At 39.8% G+C, this 14,481-nt stretch overlaps 1 protein-coding gene across 3 annotated transcripts in view; it reads left to right on the top strand.

The window, feature by feature from the left end:
- Positions 1-14,481, top strand: part of LOC124170762 (VWFA and cache domain-containing protein 1) — a 57,441-nt gene that overhangs the window by 30,894 nt on the left and 12,066 nt on the right. For all 3 annotated transcript variants that reach the window (XM_046549704.1, XM_046549702.1, XM_046549701.1), the window contains 5 exons: positions 230-425; positions 2,679-2,922; positions 5,183-5,858; positions 7,351-7,583; positions 7,897-8,042. In XM_046549704.1, coding sequence (XP_046405660.1) covers positions 230-425; positions 2,679-2,922; positions 5,183-5,858; positions 7,351-7,583; positions 7,897-8,042 — 1,495 coding nt within the window. The remainder of the gene's footprint in view (positions 1-229; positions 426-2,678; positions 2,923-5,182; positions 5,859-7,350; positions 7,584-7,896; positions 8,043-14,481) is intronic.

The raw sequence follows: 14,481 nt of genomic DNA, 5'->3' as shown, positions 1-14,481 counted from the left end.
AACGTCATAGCCGAAGATTGAATGAACATAGATCCAATAGAAATCAGTCAAATCTTTTAATCCCTACCTCATCTCTTTAAATCAATATTCATATTTTATTCAACATTGATCGCGATTTATTTCATTTAATATACTTTTTTGTTGTCTGGAAACTCATAAAATGGCAATGCTCTTGATGCCACATGATGTTTCATTAATTTAATTCCTTATCTGGTTTTCTCCTTTATAGATTACATACACCTGGCAACATCTTCTGGATGCTCCTTACATAGTTGTTGTAGCCATTGTGCACAATGGGAATCCTTTACGAGAGGTCCAAAATATCCCTCTTCCTCGCAAAATTGACTTTGTCTATCATCGCCTGGATCTATTGGACCCCTCGCATGTATCAGTTTGCCGGCATTTCCGTCAAATGGCAACACTTGGTAAGCTTGATGAAGTATCTTGTTGTTACAAAGAATATTTCTTTTAAATGAGCTTGCTTTTTTTATAGATTGAGATTGAATTTTTATCTAGTGAAGCACTTCATGGAGATTTTATACTGTAAACTCTTGTTATTACGAAGTTCATGGAACTGAAAAAGTGGAGGTTTGTAAGCTCGTATGAACGTTTCTTTTAGGAATCGTCTAAAAAAATGGTATATAATAAATGCGGTATGAAAAAACGGTATTAAATTTTGCGGAAATAGATATGAACAGGAAAATTTGTTTCAGTTTTTCAACAGAAGAATGCGGCGTGATGCAATCAAGGGTTGATATCTTCCCAAATACCATAAGTCTGATGTACAAACTAGATGCGTTGCTAGACCTAGTTCCTAAGTTGATAAACCTACAGTCCGGCGGTATATAATAAACGCGGTATGAAAAAACGGTATTAAATTTCGTGGAAATAGATATGAACAGGAAAATTTTTTTCGTTTCTCAACAGAAGAATGCGGCATGATACAATCAAGGGTTGATATCTTCCCAAATACCGTAAGTCTGATGTACAAACTAGATGCGTTCCAAGACCTAGTCCCTAAGTTGATAAACCTACAGTCTGGCCATCGAGAGTTGTACGATGACAGGCAGAATGATCTAGGTCAGGATAGGGGGCAATGTTGCCAGGTAAGAAAAGGAAATGCCTACGAAGGGTTCAGTGAAGAAAGGAGTCAGAAGGGACGATGAGCGTGAAGGACCCAGAGGAAGAATCACTTTTTTTGGTGATTCGAAGAAAGGGCTTGTTTTGGTGGATCAGGCTTATGTCGGTGCTCCTTATGCATTTGACAACGTTGTATGACTAGGCGAGGGTGTGAGGTGCATTTGGGGGACAGCGATTGGCTGTAAATTGTACTGGCGCAGGGTTATCTGCCCCTCCTATTGTGCCGTCATCGGACAACTCTCGCCGGCTGGACTGTATGCAAGGAATCGTGGAGTGCGGTTATCCTGTAGAATGCAACACTGCATCACAGTTGTTCCCTAAAGGCCGTTTTACAGGGTGCACGGAATTGTGCAGGTTAGAGCTGCATTAATTTCTAAAATGGCGTGGAATTGCGCGAATGCATGAACGAAATTAGAACAGGGGCTATTTTGCCATCTCGCGTCCACGCATTCTCGCATGTGTTCTAGCAATTCACCGCTTTACATGACGCAATTTTGATTGCGCCTTCGCACCTACGTCAGATTGTGCAATTCCGTGTACCATGTAAAACGGCCTTAACACACGCTTGTGATGAATTGATCTAGCTGGGCGTGCAACGCATCCGGAGCCGAAAAAATAGCTCCCCGCAGTGAGGAAAAATGAGCAAAATGCTGAACAGTTTCTAAAGTCACAGCGGATTCTATGATACTTTGTTCAGATAGTGCCCACAGTGAGAGTTCCTCTATGCCACACCGCATAGCGTCGGCCAAATCGAAGGGTGCCAAATTCGAAATTTGAAAATTTTGAATGCTCGTATCTTTGAAATATGTAAATCAAAAGTGCATACGAAGAGGACTGACTAATGTCCAATTTTCAGCGGTTATTAGTGGGTCTCCATGACTCCACAGGAATGAAGCTTATTATATGGTGCTGCGTGTAAACTGAATGGAGAACCATAGTTGACGTTCTTGAGTACAGTACACAGGAAGGACTTAATTGTGGCACGATTATTAAAACTTAGCCTAGTGAATATCCTCCTAAATGCCATTGCTTATGCGTGGAACTTCGTAATGAAGTTCATTTTGCAACCTCCGGGACCAGGACTGAGGTTAGTAATTTCGTAAAAACCAAAATTTCATGATAACGTTTCTTTTACTATAGCTTGGATAGGCCTCCTTCGGGACCAACGATTTGCTTTGTAATAGCGTTGTTTGTATTAACAAGAGTCCACTGTATACATTTTCTTCCATTAAAAAAAATTATGCATGATATCTGCTTGCTTCATTTTCTCTAAAACTCCTTTTTTCCATTGCTTTGCCATTTATGTTAAGTCGCTAATAAAATATTCCAATGGGCAATCAGGGAAATCGAATAAGGAATGTTGGTGTAAATCCTGAGTTGTCTTGGATTTTCTAAATCTTGTTACCATTTTGTTGCCAATTCATGTATTCTTTGGAAGCATTCAATTGACTTGAACTACTTTTGAAAACTAAATGCCATGAAATGTTGCTATGCCTTGTGCATTAAAATGATGGTTGGCTTTTCTCGTTGTATTTCAGATGCAGCGGCTCTCTTCCTGTCTCCATCTTGCTTTCAATTCCCTTTCAAGTATTTGGTTCCGGATGAGCTCTCACATCTGAATGTTCAGAGTTTCATGGCGTACTTGACTGATACCACCAAGTTTCTGGCAACCCCAGGAATAAAACCTGCTGCTCGCAATGATTTGGCTGCGATTATGCAGATTATGCCTTACTGGAAAAAGCAATTTCGAGAAAGTGAGCTGAATAAGTACATTGTCAGGAGGTAAGAATAAAGATTGTGTTCTATTAGTGGTCTTAGACGCTGCATTGTATCTGCTGTTCATACTATTATTTAAATTTTCATCAAATTTCACTTCTGGTTTGTGTTTGATTGTAAATTTAGCAAATTAGGCCAATGTAGCCCAGGTATTTATTATTATAGTATTCTACCGATTAAGGTAGGTTTCCATGGAGTAATAAAGAAGTGATCTGGGAGCCTCCCTTTCCGTCCAGCACTGCCTTCTTCAATTCACTGTAAGACCTACTCTCTTTCAATCTATCTAAAAATCCTATTCTCTTCCTCCCTCGTTTCCCTAACATTCTACCGTCTAACACCATTTTCAAGATCCCCTCCCCGCTAAGTACTCCCTCCATCCATACCTTCTGTCTCCTCCGTATCTCCTCTAAAATCTGCCTCTCCTCGCCAACCATATCCAGCACTTCGTCGATCCTTTTCCTCTCCGTCCATCTCACCTTCTCCATTCCTCTCCATACCCACATCTCAAATGCCTCCAATCTTCTCTCATCTTCTTTCCTCAGTGTCCACATTTCCGCACCGTAGAGAGCTACACTCCAGATCAAACTCTTCACTAACCTTCTCTTTAAGCTCTTACATTATGATACTCTCAGAAGCTCCTTCCTGTTCATGAACACCTCCTTTGCTAGTGCAATTCGCTTCCTGATGTCCTTGCTACTGTGTTCGTTTTCCTCTTGTGGCAATAATGGAGGACCAATAGGAGAACTTCTTGTTTCTGTCAAAACATGCTTACAGAATGCTTTTGTCTGTAAATGGGGCATTCACCCCATAAAGTTGAATTGCAATCATATTTTATAGTTCACTGATTCAAATTATTCAAAATAATGGTGCAATGTGGTGTAATGAATGTGTTCCATATTGTGTGTTTATTTTTTTGTAATATGTGTGATAAGGGGTTGGATGTTTCCAGTGTGCATTGTATATCTTTGTCCCGGGGTTGTGAGACGATCCTTTGAGCACGGTGTTGTCGTCTCGTCACCAGATTGTCGAGGGCAGGGGTTCATAAATTTGGGTCGTCGGTCGTCGAGGCCTTTGGGGCCAGCGTCTCCTCGACCAGTCATAAACGTCTGGATTTTCTGGACATAAGGTACATAAGGTCTTGCTGACGGGGATGGGTTGCTCATTTCCTGGGGTGGGTCGAGTGAAGCCATCCTTCCCCTGGTCTTGGAGGCGTTGACCTGTGCCCTGACGACACGAGCGCGGGAATTCGGGGCAGTCTGTGGGTAGACACGAGAGCGACGGGGTGTGCTGCCCGTCGCAGATAATTGTAAACTCATAACCAACCTCAGTAATTAAACTCTCTGTGATTGATTTGCGTGAATTTCAATTCTTTGGTGCCCTAAACCCGATTCCGGGAGACGCAGCCACTCGAGTCTCCCTCCTTGATCGTGGCGATCACGACAGTGGTAGAAAAACAATTTTTTCAATGATTAAAAATCCCATTTGGTTTGACCGAATGGCCCACCCTAGAGAATGGCATTGTGTGAATTTGCACCCCCTCAATGCACATACTGAATATGTGTGCTTTCATTGGGGTCAGTTGCTTTCAAAATTGTGTTACGTGGTATAAAATTCAGAGGTGGTGGCAGTTCACAAGATGGACTCTGCAGGCGTGTTTCATGTGATTATTTAAGGAATCGTTCAAGCAAAATTACAACATGATGATGTGAATGACGTAAAATGTGCCGAAGTTCCATTTTACATGGTGGATGATGTTCATATGCATGGTGATTTGAACAGGGCCCCTAACAAAGGGGGGGCCTGGGCCCAGGGCCACCTGCCAAGCATGAGTCTTCCGCCAATATAAAAGTAAACTTCACAAAGCGAAAAAAAATAACAGAAAAAAACCATATGTATGAGGGGATTTAAAGTGAAGCTGGGTTCTTTGGTTAATGTGTAGTCGTCAACATTGACATTAATAAATGGTTAATGCTGCTAATAAATAAACACTTTATCTGTTGGAGTTGTTAATGCAGCTCTAAATGCAACCAGTGGCACACTAAGCAGTGTCATTGGAAACATGAGTTGCACGCATAGCTCTTTGTGTATTTAGGCCTCCTACCAAAATGGGATGCGGGCCATCCACATTCTACATCCAGCCTTGCATTTGAATGTCCATTCTTCCAAATCAGCCTTTAGGAATTGAGAAACTTGTTAGATGTGTTTTATAATTACATATGGCTCACACACCCAATTAATGTGTTAATGTTTTTACTTTAATTTTCAGGTATATTGTTACTCCTCGAGGGGTTTTTCAGATGTACCCTGGATCTATTCTGGAGCACGACTTTGACCCTACCAGAAGGGCTTGGTTTTGGGAAGCAGTGGAGCAACCTGGAAGATTAATAGTCACTGGCCCAAAATTGGATGTTGGAGGTTCTGGGTATGTGGTCACGTTGAGCCACGTGGTTTATGAGGGGCAAGAATCAGGGAGGCACGAGGAGTCGGACAGTGCAGCAGCCGTTGTGGCTGCTGACGTAACACTTGGCTTTCTGTTTGTGCTCATGCATCAAGCTGCTCCATTTTGCAACAAGTCTGGGACTGGTGTGCGGTGCTTTTTGATGGATCATCTTGGCTACTTGGTGGCCCATCCGAGTCTGATATCTCCAGGTGGCAATGGTGGACCAGTAGAGCAACGTCATGTTACTCATGGAGAATTTAATCTTGCTGGGGATTTGCTCAATCACCTTGGACTAGTCCGGAAAAGTCTCTGTAATAGTTTCTCCGACCAAACGATTCAGAGGTTTTATAGATTCAATACATCTGTATCAGGTGTGTTGACTAATCTTGTGCACGGTGAGCACTGTATTAAGTACCAGATTACAGCTGTGCCAGGAACAAATTTATTTGTGGGAATAGTGAATTCTACGTGCAACGTTACGACCTTCTGTCCCTGCAGCACGGTAAGTTTAATTGGAATTTGTCTCTCCTACCATTGTATTTAATTTTACCGTGAGTTAGTTGAAGGGCATACCCATGTTCAAAACTAGGGAGGCGAAAGCCATACTCAGTCAGATTGTGACATTTGATTGTGATAATGGCCATTGAAATCAAAATTTTAAGAAAATATTGTGCAAGTAATTGTAGCTGTGCTTCAATTATTTGCTTGATAATTTTTAATTTTTATTATAGTTATATGCCTTACACTGAAATCATTTTTCTTGAATTTGAAGAAAACAAAACTCTATCACCATTTTTTTCCAATTGGGGCTGCTACCCCTTACCTCCACCCTTTGCTGGGTAAGCCCATAAGGTAGTTTTTATATGTATGCATATAATTTTCTGTGGGTGATTTTTTTGTGCCATGACATGTTTACACGTGATAATAAACAACTGACACTCAAATGGCATGAGAAATGAGAAGAGAACTAATGGGACAGGATGCATATGAATACTAATCAGTTTATTTTGTACTTGAAGTGCATTTAACTCTGCAAGGGTACATCGCTTTCTAGTCTAAGGTGATTCCTTATAATGGATGGGGTTGTTCACCCGGACTGAAATCCCAATTTAATAAGATAATTTGGCAGATGAATTGGGAAGATAAGCTATGACAAAAAAGTCTTCCTCATTCAGCCGTTTTCTTCTAGCTTTAAAATTAAAAAATTCCATCCATTTTTCGTTTTCTCATTTACGTTCTTATTCATTAAGTTGTTCAGAGAGATATGGTTGGAAGAAAATTACTTTGTTTTTCTACAAAACACACACTTTATTGCCGACTAGTTTCAGTACACTGTACCATTTTCAAGACTAGTGATACACATAAGATTTTGCCGGGATATATACTCTGTGGTCGGGTGATTGGAGGGGAAGGGGAGGGTAAGGAGAGGGGGGTGGTAGGTGACGGGAAGGGTGAAGGTGGGAAGGGATAGGGGAAAACCAGAGGTAGTTAAAGAGAGGAGCGTGGGTCTAGGGTGTGGGTGGAATGTCTAAGAGGGGGAAGTGGAAAGGGAAAAGGTGGTCATTAGCAATGGGTTCTTTCCTCTTTATAATTTTTAAAATTTCCAACTGTTCCCTGATGTCCAGTTGTGTTCCTTTCTTGACTCGGTGCAGCAATCGGTCTCGGTTCAGAAAGACCCAATTCTTGATGGTGAATCATTTTTAGAGTATTAATGACAACAAACCACTTGAGAGAGATCATGTGCAAGGCTGAGAAGTAGTGGAAACGATGCGAGCTGCTTGGCAAGAGTCAGTGATGTCATGAAATTATCAGCGAAAGGTGTTATCCTGTCAATTTTTCACCGCAAATATTTCGAGAAGTAGGCTACAGATGGAAGAATATGGGTTTTATTTTGCAAAATTTATCGCAATCAACAATAATTAAATGATGGTAAAGGTGCCCACTGTGTTTAACTTTGTTCATGATTGACATCTTGCTTTTCTTACTTTCATCAGGAGGGTCGTTTGTGTCTCAATTGCAATCGGATGGAGCAGAATGAGTGTGAATGCCCTTGTGAGTGTCCCTTGCAAGTTGATGTCTGCACCGGGCACTTGGGTGAGAAAGAGTCCAAGAATCCTAGCTGTCCCCATGTAATCGAGCAGTCCAGAAGTATTGTGTACAAATCTGCAGTACTGGATGCATTGAAGCCATGCTTCCTGTTGAACTGTGAATTTTACACTTCTCAGAGGTAAGAGCTTTGGTGACTTACGGGTTTAAGCTCCAAATTTTTGTGAATAGAGATAACGCACAGTTTGGTTTAACTACTTTTTGTATGTGATTGTAATATTGACTGTAGGGAAATGTGAAACTTACCCTGAAGAAATTCGTTCTCATCTGTTTTACCATAATTGAGTTGAAAATTGTTGTGGTAAACTTAATTCATCATTGCAATTCGTAAAAATTGAGTGCCTCTTCTATGTGTATGCCTAAGCTCAATTATTTCAGAATTATGAGTGTAACTAATCTATCTATGAGTCTAACTATCTTTGTTGTATTCACAGTGATTGCTTTGGTGTGGTTGGTTGTGAATGGTGCCAATTCAGTGCAGATGGCAAGACTCCTTTGGCAGTGCCTTATTGCTCTCAGCAGGCAAAGTGCTTCAATGGTGTGTTGGGAACTCCGACTCCATATGGTGACAGCCCTCTTGGTATGTGTTCTGTTCTAGCATATAATGTTAGTCTTGTTTAGGTATCCTAGACCTGTGTGTTGTCCTCTGAACATGTCCACACATTATGAGCTGGCTGATGTCGAGAACAGTCCTGTTAAAAATAGTCAACAGTCTGAGCCAAAAAAATGCGGTAGTCACAAATTTTAGGGGAATAGAGAGTCCTTAGTTGATGTGAATTAGACATTGCATGAGCCCTTTCCATGTGCAGGGCAATGACTGTTCTCCACCCTGCTGCTGAACAAAGGTCTTTTTAACCCTTGTGTAAGCAAGAGGACAACTCAGGAGGGGCATAAAGGTTTGTGCCATGAAGGGATTATATCTGAGGAAAGGTGACTGTTTCTTAACACATTACGGACGGATCTGAGTACAGTGAGTCCTCGTTCTACGTCACTCCGTTTAACGTCATTTCGCGATAACGTCACGAAAATTTTGAGACCGTCATTCGTTTATCGCACCTTTGCTTCGCGATAACGTCAGGTCTGGTCATGTCTTTTAAATTTCGCGCGAGAAAAAATGTGAAGCGGCGGGCGTTTCAGGTTGTTCGTTTTGTGGGCGGTAATACAGTGAGTCTAAACGAAGTGTAAAACGGTGTGTTTATTGTCAATTTCGATTACATTTATAGCAAATTTTCTGCTAAATGAATTCTTAGGTAGGTGCGCAAATGTTAAGTGCGTAAATGTCAAGTAAAGTCAATGGTTTTCTGGAACCTGAAAAGTGATTTCTTGGAATTTTTCCGTGTAGAACTCGGAGTATTTGTCGTCGCATTTTCGCCGTCTTCTTCCGTAAAATCTTAAAAATCTTCGTTCCTGTAACTGCGACAATGTTTCAGCGATGATGATGCCCAGGCAACGCTCGACCAGGTGACCACCATAGCGAAGCGGAAAAGCAAATGCGGGAAGATACAAAAATGGAGAAGGATGTACGTCACTGCTGGTATTGCCGTCGATGAAGACAGGGACTCGTATTTATGCCATAGTTTGGCATTCCCATTGTAAAAAATGGCCCAAATATGATACGCTAAAATTTTTTCGCGTAGGAATTGTGAGGTCTAGGAGCCGATATTCACTTTTTACATTGTTTCTTAAGGGATATTGTGCTTCGATTAACGTCATTTCGTTTATCGTCACATTTTTCAGGAACGGTAAGTGACGTTAAACGAGGACTCACTATATATACTGGTGTTTCCCGAGCCATCTGTTAACGGACGGATCACAAGATAACTCGTGTTTTCTACACGCTGCCTTTATATGCCACATGCAATGCAAAATTATTAATTTTAGGTATGCATTAAAAATTATTTATTCTTATCATACATTCGGTTTTATCTTAAAACTCAAAAAATTTGAAAGAGATACTGTAAAAAGTTATTCAGATGTAAATCAAATTAAATATGCATGCAAAAAAAACAGGCTGACCCGGCCACTGGGGTACGTACGAAAAAAATATCCGGACCTTAATGTGTTAATTTTGGAATCAAAAACAAGATTGCACATCTCATCAACCCACAAATGCTCTCAAGATTTCCATCTTCAGGTACCAGAAAAATCAAATGCTTTGGAGTCGATATCCTTTTCATTTACGGAGCATTCTATGCATACCATATCATCAGTCAATTTAATAATATACTGGCATCTTAGCGTAATGATATCTTGTTAGCAGTTCATGTCTGCGTACATGCTAATGTCCAAATCACTGCAGTTTGACTTGCAGTATTACAAAATTATCATTGCTTGCGTGTGTAACTTAACATTTTAATCACTCCACTTTATGAAATACTGCTAAAATTTGTGTTTATTATCTGAATTTATTTATTTTTAACATTACACAACGTTGTGACTAGCTGTTTATTATTATTATTATTCTGAAAGGCATAAGGGCGTTTTTTTTAAAGGTATATACAGTGGAACTTGGTTAGTACGTTTCTGAAGGGACCGCGAAAAATCAACGTACTAACCAGGAAAACGTACTAACGAGGAAAGTAAATAATAGCAGTCGGGGATATTGCAATCAGTGAAAAAGTCGTCATAATTACAATTACTATCGGTAGTTCTCATAGGATCGCCTTCCTGAACTCTTTTCACATTTAAAATCAAGAAAATGAGCGCTACCATGAAAAACAATACCATGTGAATAAAAATCGCAATTTTTCATGGACATCCCGGAGACGATTTCATGATTACGGCGTCTATCTCCCGTGATTAATCCTATATATATTTACAGAACGAGGACGAGTGAAGCTCAGACAAGCGAAGACAAGTCATTTTTCTTTCTCACAGCGTACTCGGAGAATATAACAACAACGCGGAGTAAGTCAACTGGTTTTTTAAACATCATAAAAATTGGGCAAAATTATATTGACTTTCAAATTACGGCAACAGCCGTAGACATTCGCTTCTGGAATGATACCATTTCGATTGTGAAATCGATCGATATATCGACTGATGACATGCAAGATTATTATATTACGACGTAATTACAAGAAAATTTTATATTAAACAGTTGAAATTTACTTTCAAAATTTGTCCAATGTCGTCTGCTTTCGTTCCGAGATGAAGTATTTTTAAGCTAAGCTTCGCGTGGAGATCCAGAGGATCGTCCGCTCCCGCAACAGTAGTCAAGTAAATACGCAAGACGTCGAGTTTATGGAGCAGTACTGCTTTAGATAATGTGGGAATTGTCTAATACCGTTAAGACTCATTTCTTCATCATGATAACTCGTGCAATAGCAACAATTGCCCACTCACGAACTTTGTGCGCAGCAGTGGGCACTCCCAAGCGCTCCGAAGGCAACAGAAGGTGAGGAGCTAGGGGTGGGGAAAATTGGGGCTTCTTATTGGCTGTAGTTTTTCATAGTCAGACATTCCCGAAAAATGGCCGCATTTTAGGTATTATTCAGCACGTCACAAGAATTCAGAAATGCATTTGGATAAATTACGGTAGAAGAAAGAGATGTGGAATGAATGGAAGAATGTTAATGGCTAATAATAATAAATTAAATCATGAATTCAGACGTTTGCGACCCTTAAGAAGACACTAGAGAACGAGTTGCGGGTTGCGTCACGGCAAGCAATTGAGCGTACTAACCAGGAAAGCGCAATTTTTTCAAACGTACTAACCAAATTCTTTTACCTGTATTTTGGTCGGATGGTACCGGGACCGAGGGAAATCGCCGTACTAAGGAGGAAAACGTACTAAGGAGGAACGTACTAACCAAGTTCCACTGTATATGTATATTTCCGTCACCACCCAGTTTTATTCATCAATATAATCATTATTCTTTCATTTTCATTCATTCATTTTCTTTCGTTCAACGTCTTCTCCACCGCCCTTCCACTCTCCGAGGGGAAGGGCCGCGCACAGGGGAGGTCCGCCGAAGGGGCTGGTTACCGCAACCTTGGACCCCATCCCTCCGCGCATGTGCCCCCCCCCCCCCTCTGAGTGGCGAAGCCCCAGGAAGGCTCTGCCATTATTGTTGTGCTCTTTCCTCTATGGCCCATCCTCATGTTCAGTATCAGTGACTAGCTGTACCTTTATGATAAATACATGTGTAACAAAAAAATGATCATATCGATTAGCAATCATTCCAGAATCATCAGTGTGGTCAGTTGTGTCATGCATCATTGTGATACACTCTTTTGTAGTCCCCTTTTCTAAGATGTTATCCCTTGCTGTAGTTAAACTTCCCTGGCTTCTTGTGGTCACGGAGGGCTAAGAAAACGTTTGTTCAGCTGGATTGTGACATTACTATCTTTATAGGACTTAAAATTGTATCCTATCCAAAATTTCCATTTTTTTAACCGAACTGTGCCTTTAAAACTATTTTTTTTGGGCTGAGGTTTATGTAATTCTTTTTGTGGCCGCAGAGGGAGGCTAGGGAACTACTCATGTGATTTTTGATTGCTGGGAGATTGTAACATGTCTCAGATAATTCGTGAACCTGTTGATGCTCCTATTTCATCAAAACATTTGCTAGCTACAGCTCTTAAGTATTTTTATATGCCTCAAATTGGTTTCTGCCTCTCAAGCACTACAGTGAGTCCTCGTTCTACGTCACCCCGTTTAACGTCATTTCGTGATAACGTCACGAAAATTTTGAGACCGTCATTCGTTTATCGCACTTACGCTTCGCGATAACGTCAAGTATTTTAAATTTCGCGCGGGAAAAAAAGGCGAAGCGGCGGGCGTTGCATGTTGTTCGTTTTGTGGGCGGTAATATAGTCAGTCTATACAAAGTGTAAAACGGTGTTGTTTATTGATAATTGCTATTACGGTTTTAGCAAAAATTTCTGCAAAATGAATTCTTGCGTAGGTGCGCAAGGTTTTACTTGACATACCGTATATCTCCGAATATAGTCCCCCCCCGAATATAGTCCCCCCCCCAATTTGGAGACCTCAGTTTTGGGAAAAATTTTAAAATGTAAAGGAAGGCAATTTTTCTGTGGTTAGCAAGTTAAGATTCTAGATTCGATAAAAACTATTATTTTCTGTGAAGATTAAGAACAAATCTGTTCACATATTTTCCATCACAACAAAATAACTATACCTAAAGCATGTTGTGATCCATTGCATGTATCAGTAATTTATAGTTCCTTAACCAGATGTAATGAAGAAATGAGAAATTTTTTTAAGTATCCAAGGCTATTGTATTTTTTAAACCTTCACAAATTATTAATATTTTTGATTTCCAAATGACTACAGACAATGTCAATATATAAGCTTTAACTTAAAGCCCATAAACAGTATTGCATTTGGCCCTGAAACTTCCTTAGATCCAGTGTAACACACCCATCAAGTCATCACAAATCCAAGTGACCTGAAGAATTTAGGAAATCTAAATAAAATTGTGTTAAATAAATTATAAATATTATAAAAATATTGCTATCAAATGCCTGCTAAGCAAAACAATTAAACTACAGGACTTACAAATATCAAAGTAATAAAATTAAGAAATAAACTTTTTCCAACAAACATTAAAACTGAAAAAAAATTATATCAATTTTCAATGCCTCGTCGCGAATCATTGCATAAGTTACACAAAGAGCTTCTGTTCTGCATTTGCGCACAAATTCGACGATATTTTCCTCTAATTCTTTGAATCTGCCGCATCGAGACCCCCGAAATGACTTCCGCGATGTATTAGCGCTTTGCTAGCGCTGTAAATACTATGATTTACGGCGTATTCTGCAATGGCTATTTTTAAATTGGCATCGAAACTCCGTCTTTGAAGGCCTCTAATCTGCGGCAGGATTGATCCTCATCTTTCTACTTGATCCATCACCTCACTGTTGAACGTAAAATTATTTTTAATAAAGAAAATATCGCGGAAATAATTGCGAAACGTTATGCGACGTAATTTATCGATCCTATTTACCCTGACGAATTGAAGATATACCTCAATAAATTGATTACACTTTCGATGCTGAGTCGCTGTATTTCGATCAAATGCAGTAATGCCGGCGCTTCTGGTTCTGGACGCAATGAAATGCTAAATCGTCACGAAAGGTTCACTTTATCTGTTTATTTTTCGCAATTATTTAAATCGTGTAGTTATTAAATGAGCGACGGGTACATATACTATTGATTCAATTCTAGTGTTCGATTAATGTAATGATAGTGTGTGTTTAGTTTTCATTTTAATTATTTACTGTTTTGCGTCATTAAGTGATCAGTGTCGATTGAATTATTCTAACAATACTTTTCCAAGAAAAATTAGCGGCTACCCGATGGATTCCGTGAAAACGCATATTCGATATGCTATTTGAATCGGAATAATCGTATCTGTACAACATTTGTGGTAAAAATTGTCTTAATTTCCGGTAAAACGTGGCAGTATTTACTAATATCTCTGATTATAATCCTCATAAATATACAGTGGCGGCTCGTGAGTCAAATGCTGGGGGGGGCGCACTCCACCGAGGGGTCATAATTTTTTAACATTTCGTGTATTTTATTAAGTTTTTACGGCAATCTAGGAATTAAATTTTGTGATTCCATATGTTCCGTTTTTTTCAACAAAAATACCTAGTTTTCCTAATAAAGCTTGATTAATAAATACTAAATGCAGTAGGCTCGCGGTCATACGGATCGGCTAAGTCCGGACTCTCGATTATACTGATCAATGATCTTGAATAAAAATATATTTGCTGCGATATTTTGCAAATACAAACGAAAATACGTAACTTTAGGTTTTAGCGCCTACATTCTCCGTAAGGATATGCCCGCAATACACTTATGTTGTTCGTTTTGCAATCATAATGCGTTATTTGTCAAATATATTCAACATTTGCAATGATTTAGGTAGCAATTACATTTGTAACACCTGAGGAGGGAGGGGAGTGTCACTGACTTCCACTAGGCAACAAACACTACTAGAATCCGCGCGCTTTGCTATTGCAGATGTAAACTTTGATTGCGGTGT

Source organism: Ischnura elegans, chromosome X, assembly GCF_921293095.1.
Source record: "Ischnura elegans chromosome X, ioIscEleg1.1, whole genome shotgun sequence".
In the NCBI taxonomy this organism is placed as follows: domain Eukaryota; kingdom Metazoa; phylum Arthropoda; class Insecta; order Odonata; family Coenagrionidae; genus Ischnura; species Ischnura elegans.
Note: the sequence above shows the minus strand (reverse complement) of the source record. Positions and strands in the feature narration are given on the sequence as shown.